The 20071-nt window shown below is 42.6% G+C and overlaps 1 protein-coding gene across 2 annotated transcripts in view; it reads left to right on the forward strand.

The window, feature by feature from the left end:
* SIAE (sialic acid acetylesterase) overlaps window positions 1-20071 on the forward strand; it is a 39113-nt gene that overhangs the window by 12158 nt on the left and 6884 nt on the right. For both annotated transcript variants that reach the window (XM_061203252.1, XM_061203253.1), the window contains exons 4-8: window positions 8356-8494; window positions 12557-12734; window positions 14135-14244; window positions 14820-14953; window positions 18741-18898. In XM_061203252.1, the coding sequence (XP_061059235.1) occupies window positions 8356-8494; window positions 12557-12734; window positions 14135-14244; window positions 14820-14953; window positions 18741-18898 (719 nt within the window). The remainder of the gene's footprint in view (window positions 1-8355; window positions 8495-12556; window positions 12735-14134; window positions 14245-14819; window positions 14954-18740; window positions 18899-20071) is intronic.

Below are 20071 nucleotides of genomic sequence, written 5' to 3' on the forward strand. Positions count from 1 at the left end.
GTGTGCCAAGATCTGTTCTAAGTGCTTTCTTTGCATGTGTTAATTAATTCAATTAACAACTTTATGTGGTAAGTACTTATAAGATATTCCTCTCACAGATGAGGAAACTGGCCCATCTGAGGTTAAGTTCCCTGCCTAAGGTCACAGTGTAATTGTGGAGCCAGGATATGAATGCGACCCCAGAGCCTGCTTTCTTAGTCACGGCTAGTGTGTCAGTGTGTGGGGCACTATTTTCTCACCTTCCTGGGCTAAAGGCAGAAGCTACAGAGTATTTGATGGTAATGGAGATTTCATATCAAATTGAAGGCAAAGTAGATTACTCTTCTTTTTGATTGGTCTTAGAAGATGAGCTTCTGGAGAGAGCCTAGGAAATCAAAACAATTAGATTTTGTTTGGATGCTGGGCAGCTAACATACTCTGTCTTTTGTTGTCATGGAGATTTAAAAATTGAGAGTGAATGTTGGCTTTGCCTCTTACTAGTTGTATGGCTTGGAGCAAATCACTTGGTGTTTATGAAACTTTGTAAAACATGCTTTTAAAAAATTGTGGTTAAAATGAATATAACATAATATGTATCATTGTTGGTAAGTGTACAATTCAGTGGCATTAAATATATTCACAGTGCTGTGTGTTTACCCATCACCACTATCTATCCTCAAAACTTTTTCATCATCCCCAATGTATACTCTGTACCCATTAAACAATAAATCCCCCCTTCCCCTTCCTCCTGCCTCCTGGTAACCTCTATTCTGCTTTCTCTCTATGAATTTGCCTCTTCTAGGTACCTCATATAAGTGCAACCATACAATACTTGTTCTTCTGTGTCTGACTTATCTTGCTAAGGATCATGCTTTCAAGGTCCATCCATGTAGCATATATCAAACTTTTATCCCTTTTTATGGTTGAATTGTATTCCATTGTATATGCCACATTTTGCTTACCCATTCATTTATTGATGAACACCTGGGTTGTTTCCACCTTTTGGCTATTGTGAGTCATGCTGCTATGAACATTGATGTACAGATATCTGTTCCAGTTCCTGCTTTCAATTCTTTTGGATACATGCCTATGAGTGGAATTGCTGGATTAGTTCTATGTTTAACTTTTGAGGAACCACCAAACCATTTCCACAGTGGCTGTACCATTTTACATTCCTACCAGCAATATACAAAGGTTCTAATTTCACTGCATTCTAACACGTGTTACTTTCCATTTTCTTGATTATAGCCACGCTAGTAGGTGTGCAGTGGTATCTTAATGTGGTTTTGATTTGCATTCTCTAATGACTAGTGATGTTGAGTATTATCTCATGTATTTATTGGCCATTTGTATGTCTTATTTGGAAAATTGTTTACTTAGGCCCTTTGCCCATTTTTGAATTGGGTTGCTTGTTGTTAAATTGTAGGAATTATTTGTATCTTCTAGGTATTAATCGCTTGTCAGATACACGATCTGTAAATATTTTGTCTCATTCTTAGTTTGTCATTTCACTTTTTTGAGAGTGTCCTTTGATACATAAAAGTTTTTAATTTTTATGAAGTTCAATTTATCTATTTTTTCTTTTGTTGTCTATGCTTTTAGTATCATCTTCTTGAAATTGTTGCCAAGTCCAATGACATGAAGATTTTCCCAATGTTTCTTCTGAGAGTTTTTTAGTTTTATCTCTTAAGTTTAGGTCTTCGATCCGTTTTAATCACTTTTTTGTATATAGTGTAAGGTGAGGGTCTAACTTCATTCTTTTGCAAGTGGATATCCAGTTCTCCCAGCATCAATTGTTGAAAACACTGTCCTTCCTCTATTGAATGGTCTTGGCACTTTTTTCAAAAATCCATTGGTCATATATATGAGGGTTTATTTCTCGGCTTTCTAGTCTATTCCATTGGTCTATATGTCTCTTCTTATGGCGGTACTGTACTGTTTTAATTACTGTAGCTTTGTAGTAAGTTTCAAAGTTGAGACATGTGAGTGCTCCAACTTTATTCTTCTTTTTCAAGATTGTTTTGGCTATTCAAGATCCCTTGTAATTCCATATAAATGTGAGGATATGATTTTCCATTTCTGCAAAAAAGGTTGTTGGAATTTTGATAGGTATTGTGTTGAATTTGTAGATTGCTTTGGGTAGTACTGACATTTTAACAATGTTAAGTCTTCCTATCCATGAACATAGAATGTTTTTCTATTAATTTAGATCTTCCTTATTTTTTTTTTTCAGTAATATTTTATAGTTTTTCAGTGTACAAGTCTTTTACCTGCTTGGGTAGATTTATTCTGAAGTATTTTTCTTTTACATACTATTATAAATAGAACTTCCTTCTTGATTTCCTTTTAGGATTGTTCATTGCTCATTTATAGAAACAAATGATTTTTGCATTTTGATGTTGTACCCTGAAACTTTGCTGAATTTGTTTATTAGCTCTAGTAGCTTTCTTATAGGTTCTTTGGGATTTTCTATGTATAGGAGCATATTATCTGAAGTTAGAAATAGTTTTACCTTTTTTGTTTTGCAATTTGGATGCTTTTATTTCTTTTATCTTGTCTAACAGCTCTGGCTAGAACTTCCAGTACAATGTTGAATAGCAGTGATGAAAACAGACATCCTTGTCTTGTTCTTGGTCTTAGGGAGGAAGCTTTCAGTCTTTCTATGATGTGACCTGTGGGTTTTTCATAAACGCCTTTTATCATATTGAGAAAATTTCCCTCTATTCCTACTTGTCTTAGAGTTTTTATCATGAAAGTTTGTTGAATTTTGTTAAATGTTTCAGGCTTAGTTTTAATGACTATACTACAACTATATCTGGCCTAACTAACAGGGCCATTATGAAGATTAAACTATTTTGTTTGTCTCTAAAAGGCCCTTATAAATTGAAAAGTAATGTTTAAATATAAGATGTCATTATTTAAAAAAGCTTTTTTTGTAAAAACGTCAAACACACACAAAAGTTAAGAGACTTATAAAGACCTATATATCCATCACCTAGATCGACAGTTGTAAGTATTTTGCCATATTTGATTTATCTGTTTGTTGTTGTTATTGTTGAACCATCCCAAGGTAAGCCGCACGCAGACACCTTGATACTTCAGTTAGGGGTCATGTGTCAAATTGATATATATATTCATATATCAAATTAATATATATATATATATTTCTTTTTACACAGAAATAAGAGCCATTGATGACTCTTTTTGCTCAACTTTTTCATAGCCTAGGATTTCTTTTGTTAGTGTCAGTTTTTTTCTCTGTTTCGGTCATGGCCTTTGAAGATTAATTTTTCTTAAATTTTGAGAACTAGCATTTTTTTCTCCCTTATTGTAGCTATAGAGAGACTTCACTGGGCTCTTGTTTACCCTGATAGAATGTCGGGAGGAAGAGCACTACATGAGCTCCCAGGTAGGGGATGGAGCATATACAGTACCTGGAGAATCAAGTGGGACAGAACAAGGGAATGCCGACCTGCCAATACGTTGTCAGTGATGAAACTCATCTTGAAGTGTTTCTGTCCCCATTGCTATTAGAGGATAGGGCCCCTCTGACACACGATGAGTGCGGTCTCTTAAGTAACGCTGGATAAAAAGGACATTGAAAGAGTTATCAAGGGAGAAGGTTTCTTAATTGTTAATTGGTATCCTAGCAAGACAACGGTGGTAGAACAAAAGCCTTGGTGCTAAATGTCTTTAGCACTGAGATTTCTTTTTAAAAACAACTCCACCTTCTAATTGAACACAAAAACAGTCTAGAATAAAGAGAGTGGATTTCTAGGTACGGTGTGATGGAGTTATTGCTTTTGGGCCTCAGAATTGTCATTGCTTTGTTTGTTTAGTGGAAGCTGTCTGATTTAAAAATAAAAGTAAGCGAGACCATTGCTGTTTCATTTATATTAGGATCAGGGCTGGACAGTAGCAAGTTCATAGACATATTTAAAGATTATCAGCTTAAAATATTGCTGAAAGATGAGTAAATATTTTTCACTCAGTATCAGACATCCAGAGAAGTTAGTGTGAGTTAAATTCTTTGGCACATTTGAAATTGGGATTAGTTTTCTTTGCTTGTCTGTATTTTTTGATTTTTCTATAATGAGCATGAAATAACTATAATTTTTAAGAGTAAGTTAAAAAATAAACAAATTGATATTCACCTAACTGATATCTTAAATATCTATCAAAGGCTCAGTTTACAATAAAGAGGCACATTATATAAATAAGAATCTTAGGAATAAATGATTTAATTTGCATTATTCATCAGAACTAATATGTTTATATACTTTGATGTGTACTTTCATTTGTTTCCTTTAATAGGTTAAGATCTTGAAAAGATTGTCTTCCCTAGCTCTTTCTCTAAAACTCAGTTCCTCCTCAAGTTGATTTTTATTTCCTTGCCTTTTTTCCATTATCTACTTCTCCATCTTTGAGAAATATTTAAATTTGAGATTTAAAAACCTCTACAGCTAGACCATGATCTCAATTAATCTTTTTAAAAAAATTTATAAAATTGAGTCCTTGCGCATACTTATGATTTCTTGTTTTGCTTCTATAGCTTCTACCCCTTATGGTTTCTTCCTTTTTTTTTTTTTTCCTTTTTTTAACCAATTAATAAATAATGCCCCTAAAAAGATTCTACTCTGGACATATCTACTTCCTTTCATTATTAGTTTTCTAATTTAAAAATCTAAATTCTTGCATTTATGTCTTCCTAACCAATATTTTTCTTAGTCTTGCTTCCTGCCCTACTTAAGTATACGGAAACCTTTTGAATTTAAATGTTTATTAAACTGGACTTTAACTGGGCTTTAACTGGGGTCCCTTTTAACATAAGTGAATAGAAGCAAAATTGAAGTTTTATCTCTTGATAGAAAGCATGGTTTTATATAGAAGTGGGATTGCTGTTAACTCATTAAGGAAAACAGTATTTTCCTTAATGCTTTAATTACAGTTCTCTGTTTGCACAGAAAGGCACGGACCAGATCTATTTGTATCTGTACAGTCAGGTTTTCAGCCGCAATCTGTGCCAGGGGATCTCATCCCATTTTCTGTCAAGCTTAATCAGATTTTGATTGTTAAGACAGAACACATTCTTTCTGCCTGGAATTTACTCTTAAGCATATTCTGTATTAAACTAGGGCTACAAGCTCTGAGATACAGGGAAATAGAAAAAAGATTCCATCTGAAAAAGACAAGTGTTAATTTTTTTTATTTGTTTGTTTTAAATCACGCACTTAGTCTGCAAGACTGAATTTTAGGGGCTGACAGTACCAAAAAGCAAGTTTTCTAGTCTCTTAACCCTCGGTAGAACTTTGTTTTTTGATCAAAAGGATGCTTCACATGACTCCTCCTTGATTCCACTTGCTCCTTTCCCCCTGAAGACTCCCAACACACACGCGCGTGTACACACATAGAGTCTCTGTCTTTCTCCCTCTCTCCCTCCATGTGACTTTTCTGAGGAGATAAGATTTCCACTATAACCAACCACTCTTCACAGTCAAATGAGGGAAATGGCAGATTGTATGCCCATCTTGTTGTTAGGGTAAAGTGGAATTTTAAAATCAAGTGTTATTTATAACACTGAGTGAGATGTTTATAAATGGAGGAAAGTCTAAATGTTCATCTGTCACCTCCTAAGTCAGGGTATGTCTTAAGACTTGGATATTTCTAGTTAGCTCGGAAGAAGATGGCCAACATTAGATAGAAAGCCCATTTTTCAATATCTCAGCAATCCCCACATTCCTGCTTTACAAATAGGGGAATTAAAATCCAGAAGAGAAGGGCTGGTGCCACATTACAATACCAGATTCATAGGAGTTGTGATGACTGGCTTATTTGTAGTTATTCTCTCAACTAAATCTGCTATATTGTACTGTGGTAGAAGGTAAAGTAACATACAGGATCCAAATTCTTTTAAGTAAAGTTTCCCTGTGTCCGTCAGTGCGTGCACTTGTGTGCACATACACACACACATTCACACACATGCCTTGCTCCCCTGTGCAGACCCCATGCCAAGATTCTCTGAGGAAATAGATTCTTGACGTTTCTTCATTAATTCAAGAATGTAGTATAAAGGTTACAAAATGAACACCAGTGAGCAGCTGCTTTGATGGTGAACTGCGGGTCCCCAGAGAGGTGGTAGGGCTCTCCCAGTCGCTGCAGCCTTAATGACTTCAAATACCTTGGTATTCATTTACATCCTCATTTCAATACTTGGTAGAAAAATAATTACACTGAGGTGTTTGATGAGATGAAATTTGATCTCAGCAGATGGAGTAAGGCTTCCCCTCTCCTCAGCAGGGAAACCAAGTGTCATTTAAATGAAAATCTTCCTGAAATCTCTTTATTCCTAGTTTGCTGCCAGTATCCCCAAGGAAATCCTTCCATCAAAAAGGCTTGGTGATATTGGGACAGGATACCAATTTCAGAAGTAATTGTCATCAGATGCAGCAAGAATTTCCCCCCACCCCCATTTTTGCTAACACTTACTGTGGCTTTCGAGCTTTGGCTTGAAATAATACACAAATGTGAGTTTGAAAATGGAAGTTTTCCAGCCAATGCTTTGGATCCAGTTCTGTGTGCTGGTAACAATAGAGGAGGATGCCAACCCCCGCCCTGCCCCGCTCCCCCCAATTCTGTTGGCCTTGCAATACTCTACAGTGTTAGCAATGGGTCTAAAAGACAAGATGCATGTTCCCTGCACTGCCCCCTGAAACCAGCGTCTCATTGCGAGGAGGCACTGGAGTTCCCAGTCGGTGCAGAAGCTGGTGTGGGTGGAGAGAAGCAGTTTCATCCCCTGTTTCCATGGAAGCAACATACGATCCTTAGTGCTTGGTGCAGAACTGAATTTCAAGGGAGGCGACTTTTTACAGGTACTTGCTGCTGAAAAATAACTTCCCTGCCAAAATATACTGTGAGTGCATTAGTCTCTTCTTAGTCTTTAATGTTTATTTTACATAAAACTTGCCAGGGAAGATCCTGAACAAGCAGGTCTGGATTTCCTATGGAATTTTCCTGAGACCATGTGTGGAAGACCAGTAACCCTGACAGCCTAGAGCTGCCATTACCCAGGGAGCATTTCAGGCTGCGGCTCCCACTGGGACCAAAAGAGCCATTTCTTTTGCATCTGGCCATCTTATGGGCCACAGCAGGCTCAGCAGCAAGTCAAAAGGCGATCCAAGGGGCAGCACATTTCAGTGAAATGCTCTGTGGAGGCGCTCTGGCTGCTCCTACACTGCAGCGGCGAGGCCAGCTGTATTCTCTGTGGCGGGTGGGAGGGAAAGCCAGCCAGCTGCACACTCTGTGGCCGGTGGCCAATGGAAAGCATCCCAGCCTCCTGTGCCTCTGGCTGTGGCAGTCCTGTCTCAGCTGGAGCTCTTGTTCCCGGAGGCCAGTGATAACTGGCCTTCTGGAGGCTCCTGTTAGGCCTTTGTTTTGGGAAGACCAGACTGTCCAGGGGGATGGAGAGAAGACCAGAAAAAACAAACACTAATTAGAAAGCAAAACAATATATTTATGATACATTCTTTTTAAAATAAAGAGAAACATAACTACTGAAAAATCAGGATTGAAGGAGATAGCACTTACATGTAAGCCCAGAGAGGAATGATGCTTCACAGGACTAACAGTGAAACCAGTCCGTGTAGCACACACATTCATGTCCAGAAGAACCCTAAGCCAGTCCTGTCACACTCTTGGCAACTGGTGAGGTTTCCTAAAGTGCTTTGGGAAAAAGTGCTGTGTCTTTGGACGGACCCTTTTGTTTGTCTAGTTTCTTGGGGCTGTTGTCAGCAATCACCCTGAACACCACCTTTCACACTGCCAGGCCTCCCGTGCTTTTCTTGGGTGATTTTCCAGGACTGAGATGAGAAGATAAGCATCTTGAGGCTGATTTCAGGATGTTTCAGGAGTTCAAAAATCGTTTCTCAGGTGTGTTTCTTTTGAATATACATCTCTCATGGGCTATGGATTACATAAACTTACCTCCCCACGGCCTTTTTGGCTCCATTTAAAAAAAAAAGTTAATGCCATGGCTTTATGTTAACAGATACTTTTTCTGAATAGAAGTACTTTCGTTTCAAGATATCGGCCTTCTTTAGCCTAAACCCATTCACAGCTCCTCTCATCTAACACAGACTTGTCCTTGAGATCTCAGATTTCATTGTGTTCCCACCTTCTTTGGGGACATGATTTATCATGGTCTCTGTGGATCAAGGCGATCCGGACCAGCCCACCACTGGTTTTGATTATTCATTTGGTTCTGGTATCCTAAAGGCTCAGAAGGAGCTCGGAGGGTTGGCAGTGTTTACCAGGAGGCAGTAGCATCATTGACCATCCACTAGGTTGGTGTAAGAAATGACGTTCCTGCTTCTTTTCCAGATATTTAATGCCACAAGCGAGCTGTCGAACACAGCTGCCTATCAGTCTGTCCACATCCTCTCCGTGTCTCTCAACCAGGCTCAGCAGGAGCTGGAGGACCTTGCCGAGGTTGATTTGCGGTGGTCCAAGCCCACCTTGGGTAAGTGGTCGCTGGAACGCGTGCCATCTCTTCTGAGAGGGGCTGGTGCCCTGCTTGCAATCTGTGAGCCTGAATTAGGTTCTGATCTATTTCATCCTTTTATTCATTTCTTGTCGACCCCTCCCCCATTCCTGATGGTACCTGTTTCATACATTTCTTCCCAAGACTCCACAGTGACTCTTGCCCCCTTGCTCTGAGGAGATGGCGCTTCCTCCAACTTCGTCGGTCCCATTGAGGCCACTCAGCTCAAGCTCCGCCAGCATCTCTTCAGCGCCTGACGCTCTCTTCTCCTCTTCTCTTTCTTCCTTTGTTTCTGTGTCTGAACACAGCTGACTGTTTCCTTTCAGGCCTGCCTCTGATGCGGGCTCTTACCTTCTCCAGGGCCTTCTCTTATCCCTCAGGCTCTGTCCTTTTACCCCACCGTCCAGTCTGCACGAAATCTTCAGTTCAGGCTGCTCTGCGTCAGGCTCTGATCTAGGCCCCGAGGGTGCAGCTGTGATTGGGGCAGACGCAGCCCCCGCCCTCAGAGCTCTGCTTTTCTTTTATTCTAACAAAACCAAGCGAAACAAAGCATAACACACACCCTTCTCCTGGTACCTCACCTCTCTCCTTTGCTCTGTTAAACCTTTTTAGAACATCTTTTCATTCTTTTCATTGCCTTCCAACGTGTTCACTCTTTAACCCTTTATAATCTGGCTTCTGCGTCCAGGTCAACAACTGGTTCCCCCAAGGTTACTGCTGTTCTTCTACCATGCACTCTGGACACCCCGTAGCATCGGCACTGCTGACTGCTGCTTTTAGAAGCTGCGCCTTCCTCTGAGCTTGCTTGGTACTTCCTTTCCTTCGTTCTCCCTCTCTGTCCTCTCCCTGCCTGTTTCTTTGCTTTCTTCAGTCCTTTCCTCCAGACGTGGTCACTTGTGCTCTTTCTGGTCCGTTTTCTCTTTCACCTGTACATGCTTTACCTTGGTAACCTCAATTGCTCCTACATTTTCAAGTATTAATTCATTCAGCCAATATTTGGTTGCCCACTATGAACTAGGCGCTATTCTAAGTGCTGGGGGTATAGCAGAGAATAAAGCAGGCAGGCACGCCTGGTCTCCTGGATGGAGCTTACAGTCTAGTGAGGGAATACAGAAAACGAATAATAAAATTAGTAAATTATATACGAAGTATTGATACTATTCAGTATCACACTGTCAGAACTTTCCCTTTAAGAACTCAGGAACTGAATACATTTGGGTAAATTTTTTAATGAATCCTTTGGTCCGTGAACTCTTAATGCATGTCATCCAAAACTCAGGAATCAATTAGATTTGGATAAGGTATTATACCTTGCTGTCGGCTCCATTTCACTCTCTGAACTCAGAGACTCAAATTTTTGAGCATCAAGAGATAGGTTAGATGGTGGTGCTTGCTGAGACAGAAATAAGTACATAAAATACATCAAGGAAGGGGGGCAGTACTGCTGGGGCTGGGATGGGGTGGTGGTTTCCAGCTTAGAGTGGCCACGGAGGTCCCAGCTGAGAAAGGCAGCATTTCCATAATAACCTGACAGAGGTGAGGCCACGCAGGTGTGTGGGGAAGAGCCTAGTAGGGCAAGCCCCTCTCACATTTCCAGTCTCTGCAGCCTCTTCTACTGCCCTCATATCTCTGACTGCAGCTGGGAAGGGTCTCTGATTTTAAAGACTCCTGTAATTAGCTTGGCCCTATCTGGATAATTCAGGACAATCACCCCCTCTCTAGTCCTTACTCTTGAAAACACCTGCGATGTCCCTTTAGCCACATAAGGTTCATTCACAGGTTCCAGGCATTGGACTCTGGACACCTCTGGGGGCTGTGCTGCCCACCACACATTCTCATTCTCGCGCATTTTCAAGTGGCTTTCTATTTCCTTTACTCCAAGATGTGCCTCTAACCTCCCCTGCAGTTTTATCTTATACCATTCTCCTTTTGTAATCTATGCTCTAGGCAAATACTTTAAAAACCGTCCAGTTTTACGTGCCTTTGTACATACTGTTTCTTCTGCCTAGAATGCTAGCTCTACTTCCTGGACTCCTATCTTTCAAGGCCGCCCAACCTCCCTCCCCTTCCCGCTTAATTACCTCTTCCCTCTACCTGCCCATCAGTGAGTCACCTTTATTCCAGCTGCCCACAGCTACCCAGCACCAGCCAACGAACATTCACTGACTCTGCACTGGGTGCCAGACATGGAGAATATAGAAGTCCTAAGGGTTTAGTGGGGTGAGGGAAACATCAGGCACAGAGTATGCCCGGAGCACAGGGAAGGAGGTCCGCCCTCACCTGGCATTTAATGATCTGCCTTTCATTTCATATTCTTTCTCTTGCTGTTAAAACCCCTTAACACTTGTTTATACCTCTTAAAGCACTAAACCATATTTTGCCATCTGTTTTACTCAGCTGAATATTTGTCTTATTCTGTAGAATATAAGACCTCTGAGGAGAGGTTCCATGTCTCTCCATGTCCCTTTAATTACTGTACCCCTATCATCTAGAAGCGCCTGGCACTTGGTGGGCGCTCAATCCATTTTAATTGATTTGAAACTGACTTCAATTCCTACTATTACGCTATCCGCGTTTTGAGAGCCGAACTGTATTGAGTTTTGATCTTTCACATGCCAAGCCAGTGATTTACACATAGTGGTTCTTTAACAGCTGTTGGATTGGATTGATCCCATCAGCTGCGTGTGTTCACGTTCCCCCCTTTTTAAAAAAAATTTATTTATTTATTTATTTATTTATTTATTTTTGGCTGTGTTGGGTCGTCATTGCTGTGGGCAGGCTTTCTCTAGTTGCAGCGAGCTGGGGCTACTCTTCGTTGTGGTGCGTGGGCTTCTCATTGCAGTGGCTTCTCTTGTTGCGGAGCACGGGCTCTAGGCACGCAGGCTTCAGTAGTTGTGGCACGTGGGCTCAGTAGTTGTGGCTTGCGGGCTCCTGAGCGCAGGCTCAGTAGTTGTGGTGCACGGGCTTAGTTGCTCCGCGGCATGTGGGATCTTCCCGGGCCAGGGCTCGAACCCGTGTCCCTTGCATTGGCAGGCAGATTCTTAACCACTGCGCCACCAGGGAAGCCCCTCACGTTCCCCTCTTCACCAGCTTTCTTCTAACATGGAAATTGCCTCTTCTGGTCTGTGTTGGTTACAGGGCTGTATGGACGAATGAGCTAGATGATGCTGAACATTTATTTATTTTTAAAAGATTTATTTATTTATTTATTTATTTGTTGGGTCTTAGTTGTGGCATGCGGGATCTTTCATTGTGGCATGCGGGCTTCTCTCTAGTTGTGGCGTGTGGGTTTTCTCTCTCTAGTTGTGGCGCGCGGGCTCCAGGGCACGTGGGCTCCGTAGTTTGCGGCACACGGGCTCTCTAGTTGAGGCACACGAGCTCAGTAGTTGTGGCACGTGGGCTTAGTTGCCCCGCTGCATGTGGGATCTTAGTTCCCTGACCAGGGATCAAACCTCCATCCCCTGCATTGTAAGGCGGATTCTTTACCACTGGACCACCAGGGAAGTCCCGATGCTGAACATTTAAACACTGGTTTTGGTTTCTGTTAAATTTCCTTTTGGCCAAACTCCCCATCACTTGTTTGTTCTTGTTTTCATTACCATAGCTATAAAACTGGGTATAAAACTACCCAGAAAAAATATACCTTTCTTCTCGACATTGCCCCATGCTTGCTTGTTCCCTTCCACAGAGCTAAGTGGGGATGGATGCTGGGAAAGAGGAGCACGTAGGTGAGGGTGGAATGGGGGCCAGCGGCCTTTCTGCCCCTCACCTATTGCAGAGGAGTATTAATCTTCCTAGATTCTCAGGGCCCTGAACATGGTGGGGAAGCAGGGGGATGCCTGCTTGCCTGGCCAGAGAGCCTTTGGCTTTCTGCTAGCGAGACAGCTGCCTCTCAATCTTATCCTACTCTTGGAAAGTCTCAGAAAGAAATGCAAGGCCTGACCCACACCCATTCTTCTCACCTAGACCCACCTAGGAGCTGCAGTCCATATCCATCTACTTTTTCCGTGACTGTTTTTCTTTAACTGTTTCTCCGAACAGAAAACTTGGGCCATGGCAATTTCACGTACATGTCAGCAGTGTGCTGGCTCTTTGGGCGTTACCTGCATGACACTCTGCGGTATCCCGTGGGGCTGCTCTCCTCCTCGTGGGCCGGGACACCCATTGAAGCCTGGTCGTCTGGAAGGTCACTGAAAGCCTGTGGGGTCCCGAGGCAAGGGTAAGAAAGCGTCCTCTGGTCTGGGAGAAAGCCAGCCAGGAAATTTTGTAAGGGAGAAGGATCATGGTCTCCTTTTGGGGAGTCAAGAGTGTGTTGAATGTACAAATATGTATTAAATGTTTGTAACTTATTCAGGTATTATTTTCACTGTCATCAGCACCACAATCATCTGAGAATATGTCAGGAAGTAATTATGACCCTTTTCCTTAATAATAGTGATAGCTAATACTTAATAGAAGCTTTCTAAATGCTGGATACTGTTGTAAGCACTTTATGTATATTAACTCACTTAATACAACACTCTCTTGAAGTGGATACTATTAACATATGATGGAAAAAGGTACTAAGTCTGAGAGAGGTTTAGTGACTTGCTTGTGGACACGATAAAGTCTGGTGTCAATGTCTGTGCTCTTAACCACTGTCCTGTGTTGCCTGTGAGAATAAACACAGTCTAACAATTTGGAAGAACAAGTACACATGTAATCAGAGAAGTGTATTAGAAGACTGATGGTGAAAGCACGCTCAGGAAAAGCTGGATCAGGAAGAATATTTGTGGGTAGGGGAAGGGAGAGAAAAGGCTGGTTAATAACATCTTGACACTAATGTTAAAATAGAGATGAACAATATGTGAACTGCTTTCACAGACCTTGTCTCATCAGTTCTGGGAAAAGCATGGACTTGAGCTCTTGGTATATCTTGGGTAAAGGCCTGCCTGTTGGGGAGTGAAGTTATCCAGTTTTGGAACAGAAAGACTTGCCTTCGGTAGAGTTGGAGGAATCTAAAGCCAGGCTTCCCAGATCTCTGGGGACATGGCAGGGACAATAGCAAGGGGAAGTGGCCATTCTCATATGCAGCTGCTGCAAGTATAAATTCGTACAAGTATTGCACAGAGACAATTTAGGGACATGTTCAGAGTCTTAAGAAAATGTGCCTTTTGACCTGGCAATCTCATTTCTGGGAATTTATCTTAAGGAAATAATTAAGACTGTAAGCAATGATTTAACTCTAAGGAAGATAATCATGACATTGCTTATGAAAGCAAAGAGCTTAACACAATCTCAGTGTCCATGCATTGAGTACTAGTTAAATAAACTTATTGCCTGTGTGATTGACTCATTAAAACACTCCTCCTCCCTGGTCTTAATCACTCGATGGAAACCGGGATGGCCCCGTCTGAACTCACAGAAAGCTGACTGATGACAGTTATTCTGGGAAGAACCTGGAGTGAAATCTGGAGACTGTCCTCATGTTTTCATGGACACAGAGTGGTTGAATTGAACTCTGTGTTGCTTTCATCAGGAGTTTGACCCGAGTGAAGCTGGATAGATGCCCAGCTCAGGGATCATCATGTGATCAGTTATTGGCTCTCTCTTGACACTTGTGCGTCTTACTGATTTCAGGTTCATGCCATCTGATCTGGAAACTGGTCCCAGTGAATACTCCGTTCTCTGGAATGCCATGATCCATCCGCTCCGTAATATGACTCTGAAAGGGGTGATATGGTACCAGGGTGAGTGTTCAGTTTGCTGGTTTTCCATTGTATCAGTTAGCTGTTGCTGCATAAGAAACCACCCCAGAACTTAGTGACTTCCAACAGTAATAATGTTAGTGAGCTCACTATTCTCTGGGTTAGCAGTGTAGTTTTTCTGTCTGGGCTGCTTTGGCTACTTTCTGCTGGGATCTCTTATGTGCCTTTGGCCACCTGGCAGGTTGTCTGGTGGCTGGATGACCTAGCATGGCCTCTCCCTCATGTCTGTTGACTGGGGCTATCTGTCTGCCGGGGCCTCCTGGTTCTCACGTGGCCTCTCATCCTTCAGCAAGCTAGTTCAGACTTAATTTATCATTTACATGGCAGTGTCAGGGTTCCAAGTGTATCAGGAGAGAACAAACCACAGAGCTGAATTGCTTTTCAAGCCTCTGCTTGCATCGTGTGTGCTGATGCCCCATTGGCCAGAGCAACCACAAGGCCAGTCCAGGGAGACTGCAGGAAGGCCCGCTACCTAAGGGCATGCATAGAGGTTGGGGAGCAGTGTGGCTGCCTTTGCATCTACCCCAAACTCTTCTCACAGTTTGGACTGTTTTTAGGGGAGTCCAATGTAAACTTTAACAGGGACCTGTACAATTGTACGTTCCCTGCACTCGTTGAAGACTGGCGCCAAACCTTCCACGATGGCTCCCAGGGGCAGACAGAGCGCTTCTTCCCATTTGGATTTGTCCAGGTATGTGCTGAGAGGAAGAGGGTTCATGGGCTTTGGTGTGGGGAGGTGCTGTTGAGATCTCTTCCCTGGAATCCGTCTTCCTTTTTTTGCCCTCCTAGCTTGCCTGCTGGTCAAGAACTGAATGTAACTTAATTCATCTCAGTTTACTGATGGGACAATTACATCTTAAAAAAAGTTAATAAGTAACCAATATTTCTTCTTATTAAAAAGCATTACATGTTCATTAAAGAAATATTAAAGAGAAAGGCAAAAAAAAAGAAGCTAAAAACACTTATAATTCCACAATCCAGAAATAAGCAGACCTTTTCTGCTCTTATATTTTTGAAATAGGATCCATACCATAATACTGTATCATATCTTGCTTCTTCTCTTAATGTCATATTGTGAACATTTTTCATGCCAATAAATATTAATCTTCAGCACAGTTTACAACGATTGGAGGGTGTTCAGAAATATGGTTGTATTGTAATTTAACTGGTCTTCCATAGATAGGCTCTTAGGTTGCTTTAAACGTTTTGCCTTTATAAGCAGTGGCATGTTTATTTTCCTTGTAGCTAAATCATTGCACACATGCTTAATTATTTCCATAAGATAAATTCCCAGAAATGAAATTACTAGGTTAAATTGCACACTTTTTAAGGCTTTGAACATGTCCTTAAATTTTCCTGTGGAAATGTATCGATTTGTATACATTTATACTCTTAGCAACCGTGTGTCAGTGCCCACCTCCCCACACCCTCCCGAACTTGCTGTTATCCCTCCCAGCCCTGAGAATGAACCGCGCTCTTTCACTCACTCCCAGCCCACTGCGCATGCTCTCGGCCTGGAACAATCTTTCTCTCCCACACTTTCCTACCTAACTTTTATCGTCCGTTAGCCTGGACATCAGTTAGGAAGCCTTCTGCGACTACCCAGAGTCTGTCCCCTTACGGGTGACTGCTTAGTACCCTTCACTTCCCCTTTTTACTTGTATGTACGTTGTGCACATGACCACATTTTCCTGGATCACATTTATAACCCCAGTACGACCTAATTGGTCGGCACTCATTAAATATGGCCCGACACACAAATGAAAAAATATATCAAGAGAAACCAAACTTTCAGTTAGCCGTACCTTGTCAGAAAGATTCTGCTCTTAGCCTTGTCTAAAAGGAATAAACATATTTAACCAAGTTCATAATTGCCTTGCCTCACCTGTTCACGTGACCCCTCTGAGACCTAGACATCTTAGCAGGGTAGTAGTTCTGACTTGTCTAGAACATAGAAATCAAACAAGTAAGGTGTTACAAAAACGAGGCCCACCTCACAGCATAAACACAAAATAGGCTTTAATGTTTGAGTTGGACACACCTACTTGCAGGCGTCCGCCTCTGAGTGTCCCCCAGATGCTCTCCTCTCACCATCCTCCTATTCCTCTACCTCATCCCATTTCATGTACCTTTTTTTGGATAAAGATTTTTATAGACCTTCTTTCCACTTATAATTACTTTACAATCATTTTCTTTCTTCTTCCTAACATTTGTTTTGACTTTGAACGAGAATATTCTGCTCATGATTTTCAAAATAGCAACTCCTGTCACCAGTCTGTATTACTGTTGGTGGAAGCTATTTTTTTTGTCTCTCAGCCTGTGTACATGGTGATTTGAATGTGACTTCAACCGATTCAAGCCAAAAATATGTTTAAATGCTTATTATATGCCGCAAACTGTGTGAGGTACTAGAAATATAGCATGAAGCAGAGAGACCTGGTCCTTGCATTTGTGTGTGTGGTGTAGCGGAAGTCCCTTAGCCTTGGGTGTCAACTTTATCATCATCAACAACAGTATGTTGGTTGGTTGGTTGTGGAAAACTGGGAATATAAATGTTTAACTTCAAAGGGAAATGGCAAATTCGGCAACATAATGGCTTAGAGCATGGTCTGGGGATTCGAATCCCAGCTCTGGCGCTTCTTTAGCTATGTGATTTCGAACAAGATATTGAACCTCTTTGTTATTTTAAGTATTAAATGAGTTAGTCCATGTAAAGCCTGGCACAAGCTAGAAAATGTCAGTGTTTATTATTATTAATGAGAGAAGTCAGAAAATCTGGAGGGACAGTTGGTGTGTAAAGGAAGATGAATTGACTTGATGGAAGGGCCGAGTGTGAAACGGTGGTGGCAGTAACTAGAGCACAGTTAGAGGCAGGACACGAACTCCGTGGAGAGAGCAGGGCGAGACACCTGTGTCTGAGTAGAGAGGTGAGCGGAGCCGGGGAGAGAGAAAGAGGAGCCGGAGTTTAGGGACTGGAGTCCCTAGGAGTGTGCTTTTTAAAAAGGGTTTTGGAGGAACAGTGGAACGCACTGCAGACGGCAGATGCTATTGTAAAGTCCTCCAAGTGTGCCCACTTTTATATTCTTCGGCTATTATATGCCTTCTTTAGCAGTGATTAGTATTTCCACTAATCACTGCAGGAGACTGAGCAAGTGCCCTGCTTTATCTCAGGAAAAACAGGACTTTCATGCGAGTGTGGAGTCTGCTGGTGCCCCCGTGAGGCCAGTGTGTAGTAGTGCAGCCGATGAAATTGGAGAATTACTGCAGGAATTCTCAGCAAACTGCCATTTTGAGACAGCTTCCTAGGCCTGAGTGGCTGTCGGTAGCGTTTCTCCCTCAGCGCTTCAGGTTAGTACTCACCCTAGACTTTGTTGCCACGATCCTCATCATGGCGCTGGTTGGTGAACGTGGCTCCACTTTCACTCTTCTTCTGGCTGTTGTGTGGGAAGAAGTAGGGTCACTTACTGGATCTTTTTATTGCCGTTTTCTAGTTTGCATGACATTTCATTGTGCAGCGTCAGCGTCTTTTATCATTTCATATGTTAAAGCCAATTTGCATAAGAGGTTTTAATAAGAATCAGGTGGTGCGGAAATGTACTCCTTCTCTTAGCGGGAGAAACCACAGAGCCATATGGCAAGAGGGTGTGGCTCTTGGAAGGTGTGAAGAACTGGGGTCCCTGATGCAATCCGCCAGGCACAATCCGCCAAGGGCAGATTCCTCTCTGCTTCCCTACAGCGCTTTGCCCTGTGCTGTACACAGAGTTGTCAGTGACCGACCTACTGCTTTGTAACAAGCTACCTCAGAACTTCGGGGCTTACCACATCAGCCACTGTGTTTGCTCCTGATGCCATGGGTTGGCCAGGCAGGGAGGGCTCAGCTGGGGTGGCTCATCTCTGCTCTGTAACTTCAGCCGGGCTTGCTCATGTGGCTGCAGTTTGAACTGAAGGATCTAGAATTCACATGATTGGCCCCTCAGCTGGGATGGCTGGGATATTAACACCTCTTTCCTCATGACCTTCCAGTTTCCAAGGCTGCTCTCTCCACATTTCTCCAGCAGGGTAGCTGGACTTTGGTTACATGGCCATCTCAGGGTTCCAAGAAAATGAAATCTAAAGGCAAGGGCTCTTGAGGCAAAGCCTCAGAAGCTGCACACCATCACCTCTGCTGCATTCTGTTTGTCAGAGCAAATCACAGGCTTAGCCCAGGTTCAGCGAGAGGAGAAATAGACTCCACCTCTTGCTGAGAGGGGTGGCAGAGTTCCATTGCGGCGAGGGGGATGAGAGGTTCAGCCACAAGGGTGAGAGGCTCCGTAAGTATGTGTTGGATGAGCATGGGAGTGAGTGAAGCAGAAGCAGGGTCTTCTTGTGAAAGACTCTAGCGTAGGTTTCTTTTTTAAAATTTTTAATGTTTTTCCAGCTTTATTGCAGTGTAGGTTTCTGATGAAATAAAATGCTGATGCACAATGTCTACTTTCTAGTTATCTTCATATTTTTCTGGTGCAACCCCAAATGATGGACTTCCCCAGATCCGTTGGCATCAAACAGCAGACTTTGGCTATGTCCCCAACCTAAGGATGCCCAACACTTTCATGGCCGTAGCTATGGATCTCTGTGATAGGAATTCGCCTTTTGGCAGGTGGGTGCTTCTTGGGCTTTGTTTGAACAGTAATATATGTTCTTTGTCTGTGGCCTTCACTCTGATGTTCACTTGTGAGGGGGCCTGAGGATTGGACATTAGAAGCATGATTTATCAGTCATTCACACTGGATGTGCTGCAGTAACCAAAAACCCTCACCATCCCAGTGCCTTGATGCCACGGAACCTTATTTCGTGTTCACACTCCATGTCCAAATAAGGTCAACAGAGAGGCTTTGCTCTCGTCATCATTCACAGATCCAGAGGCTCCAGGGTGATCTGTGCTTCCACATGCACCTACGGTCTCACATTGGCAATTAAATGCTTCCACCCAAAGCAACACAAGTCACTTCTGCTCACATTGCACTGGCCAAAGCAAGTCCCACGGCCATGCCTGTCTTCAGCGAGAGCAGGAAATGGAATTCTACCATGGACTCAGAGGGGGACTATCTGGATGACTACCCCGATGTAAACAGCCCCTATGATTACCACCCGCTAGCTGTAGGATACCAGGGGATTTCAGTGTGAAATGGAGCCCAACACAGAGTGTCTGGATTATAGTAGGAGCCTGAATGAACATTTCTTTCTTTCTAAATTTTATTTATTTATTTATTTCAGCCGCACTGGGTCTTTGTTGCGGCGCGCGGGCTTCTCTAGTTGTGGTGCGTGGGCTCTAGAGTGCGCGTGGGCTCAGTAGTTGCAGCTTGCGGGCTTAGCTGCAGTATGTGGGATCTTAGTTCCCTGACCGTAGATCGAACCCGGGCCCCCTGCATTGGGAGTGCGGAGTCTTAACCACTGGACCACTAGGGATATTTATTTAGTTTTGAATGAGTGAATGTTTATTGAATGAACAAATAAAACCTAGAGGGGACCAAGTAATGAACAGCTGATTCACGTGAAACACAGAACTTTTAGTGGTTGCAGCAGTCTTACGAGAGCTCTTCTAGGTTAGTTCCAATACCTGCCCTCCCTCCCTCCTTCTCTCCCTTTATTCCTTCCTTCCAAGTCCTCAGTTATTTCAAGGTTTCCGACCCATAGAAAGCCCAGAGCCCCATCTGTGGTTACAACTCACCATTTCTCTTAGGTTGACTCGCCACAGATCACTGGCTATTAGATTCAGTCAACTTTATTCTCACCTTCTTAAAGGGTGCTTTGTATAAGATTTCCTTTTTTA

Source organism: Eubalaena glacialis, chromosome 10 (genome assembly GCF_028564815.1).
Source record: "Eubalaena glacialis isolate mEubGla1 chromosome 10, mEubGla1.1.hap2.+ XY, whole genome shotgun sequence".
In the NCBI taxonomy this organism is placed as follows: domain Eukaryota; kingdom Metazoa; phylum Chordata; class Mammalia; order Artiodactyla; family Balaenidae; genus Eubalaena; species Eubalaena glacialis.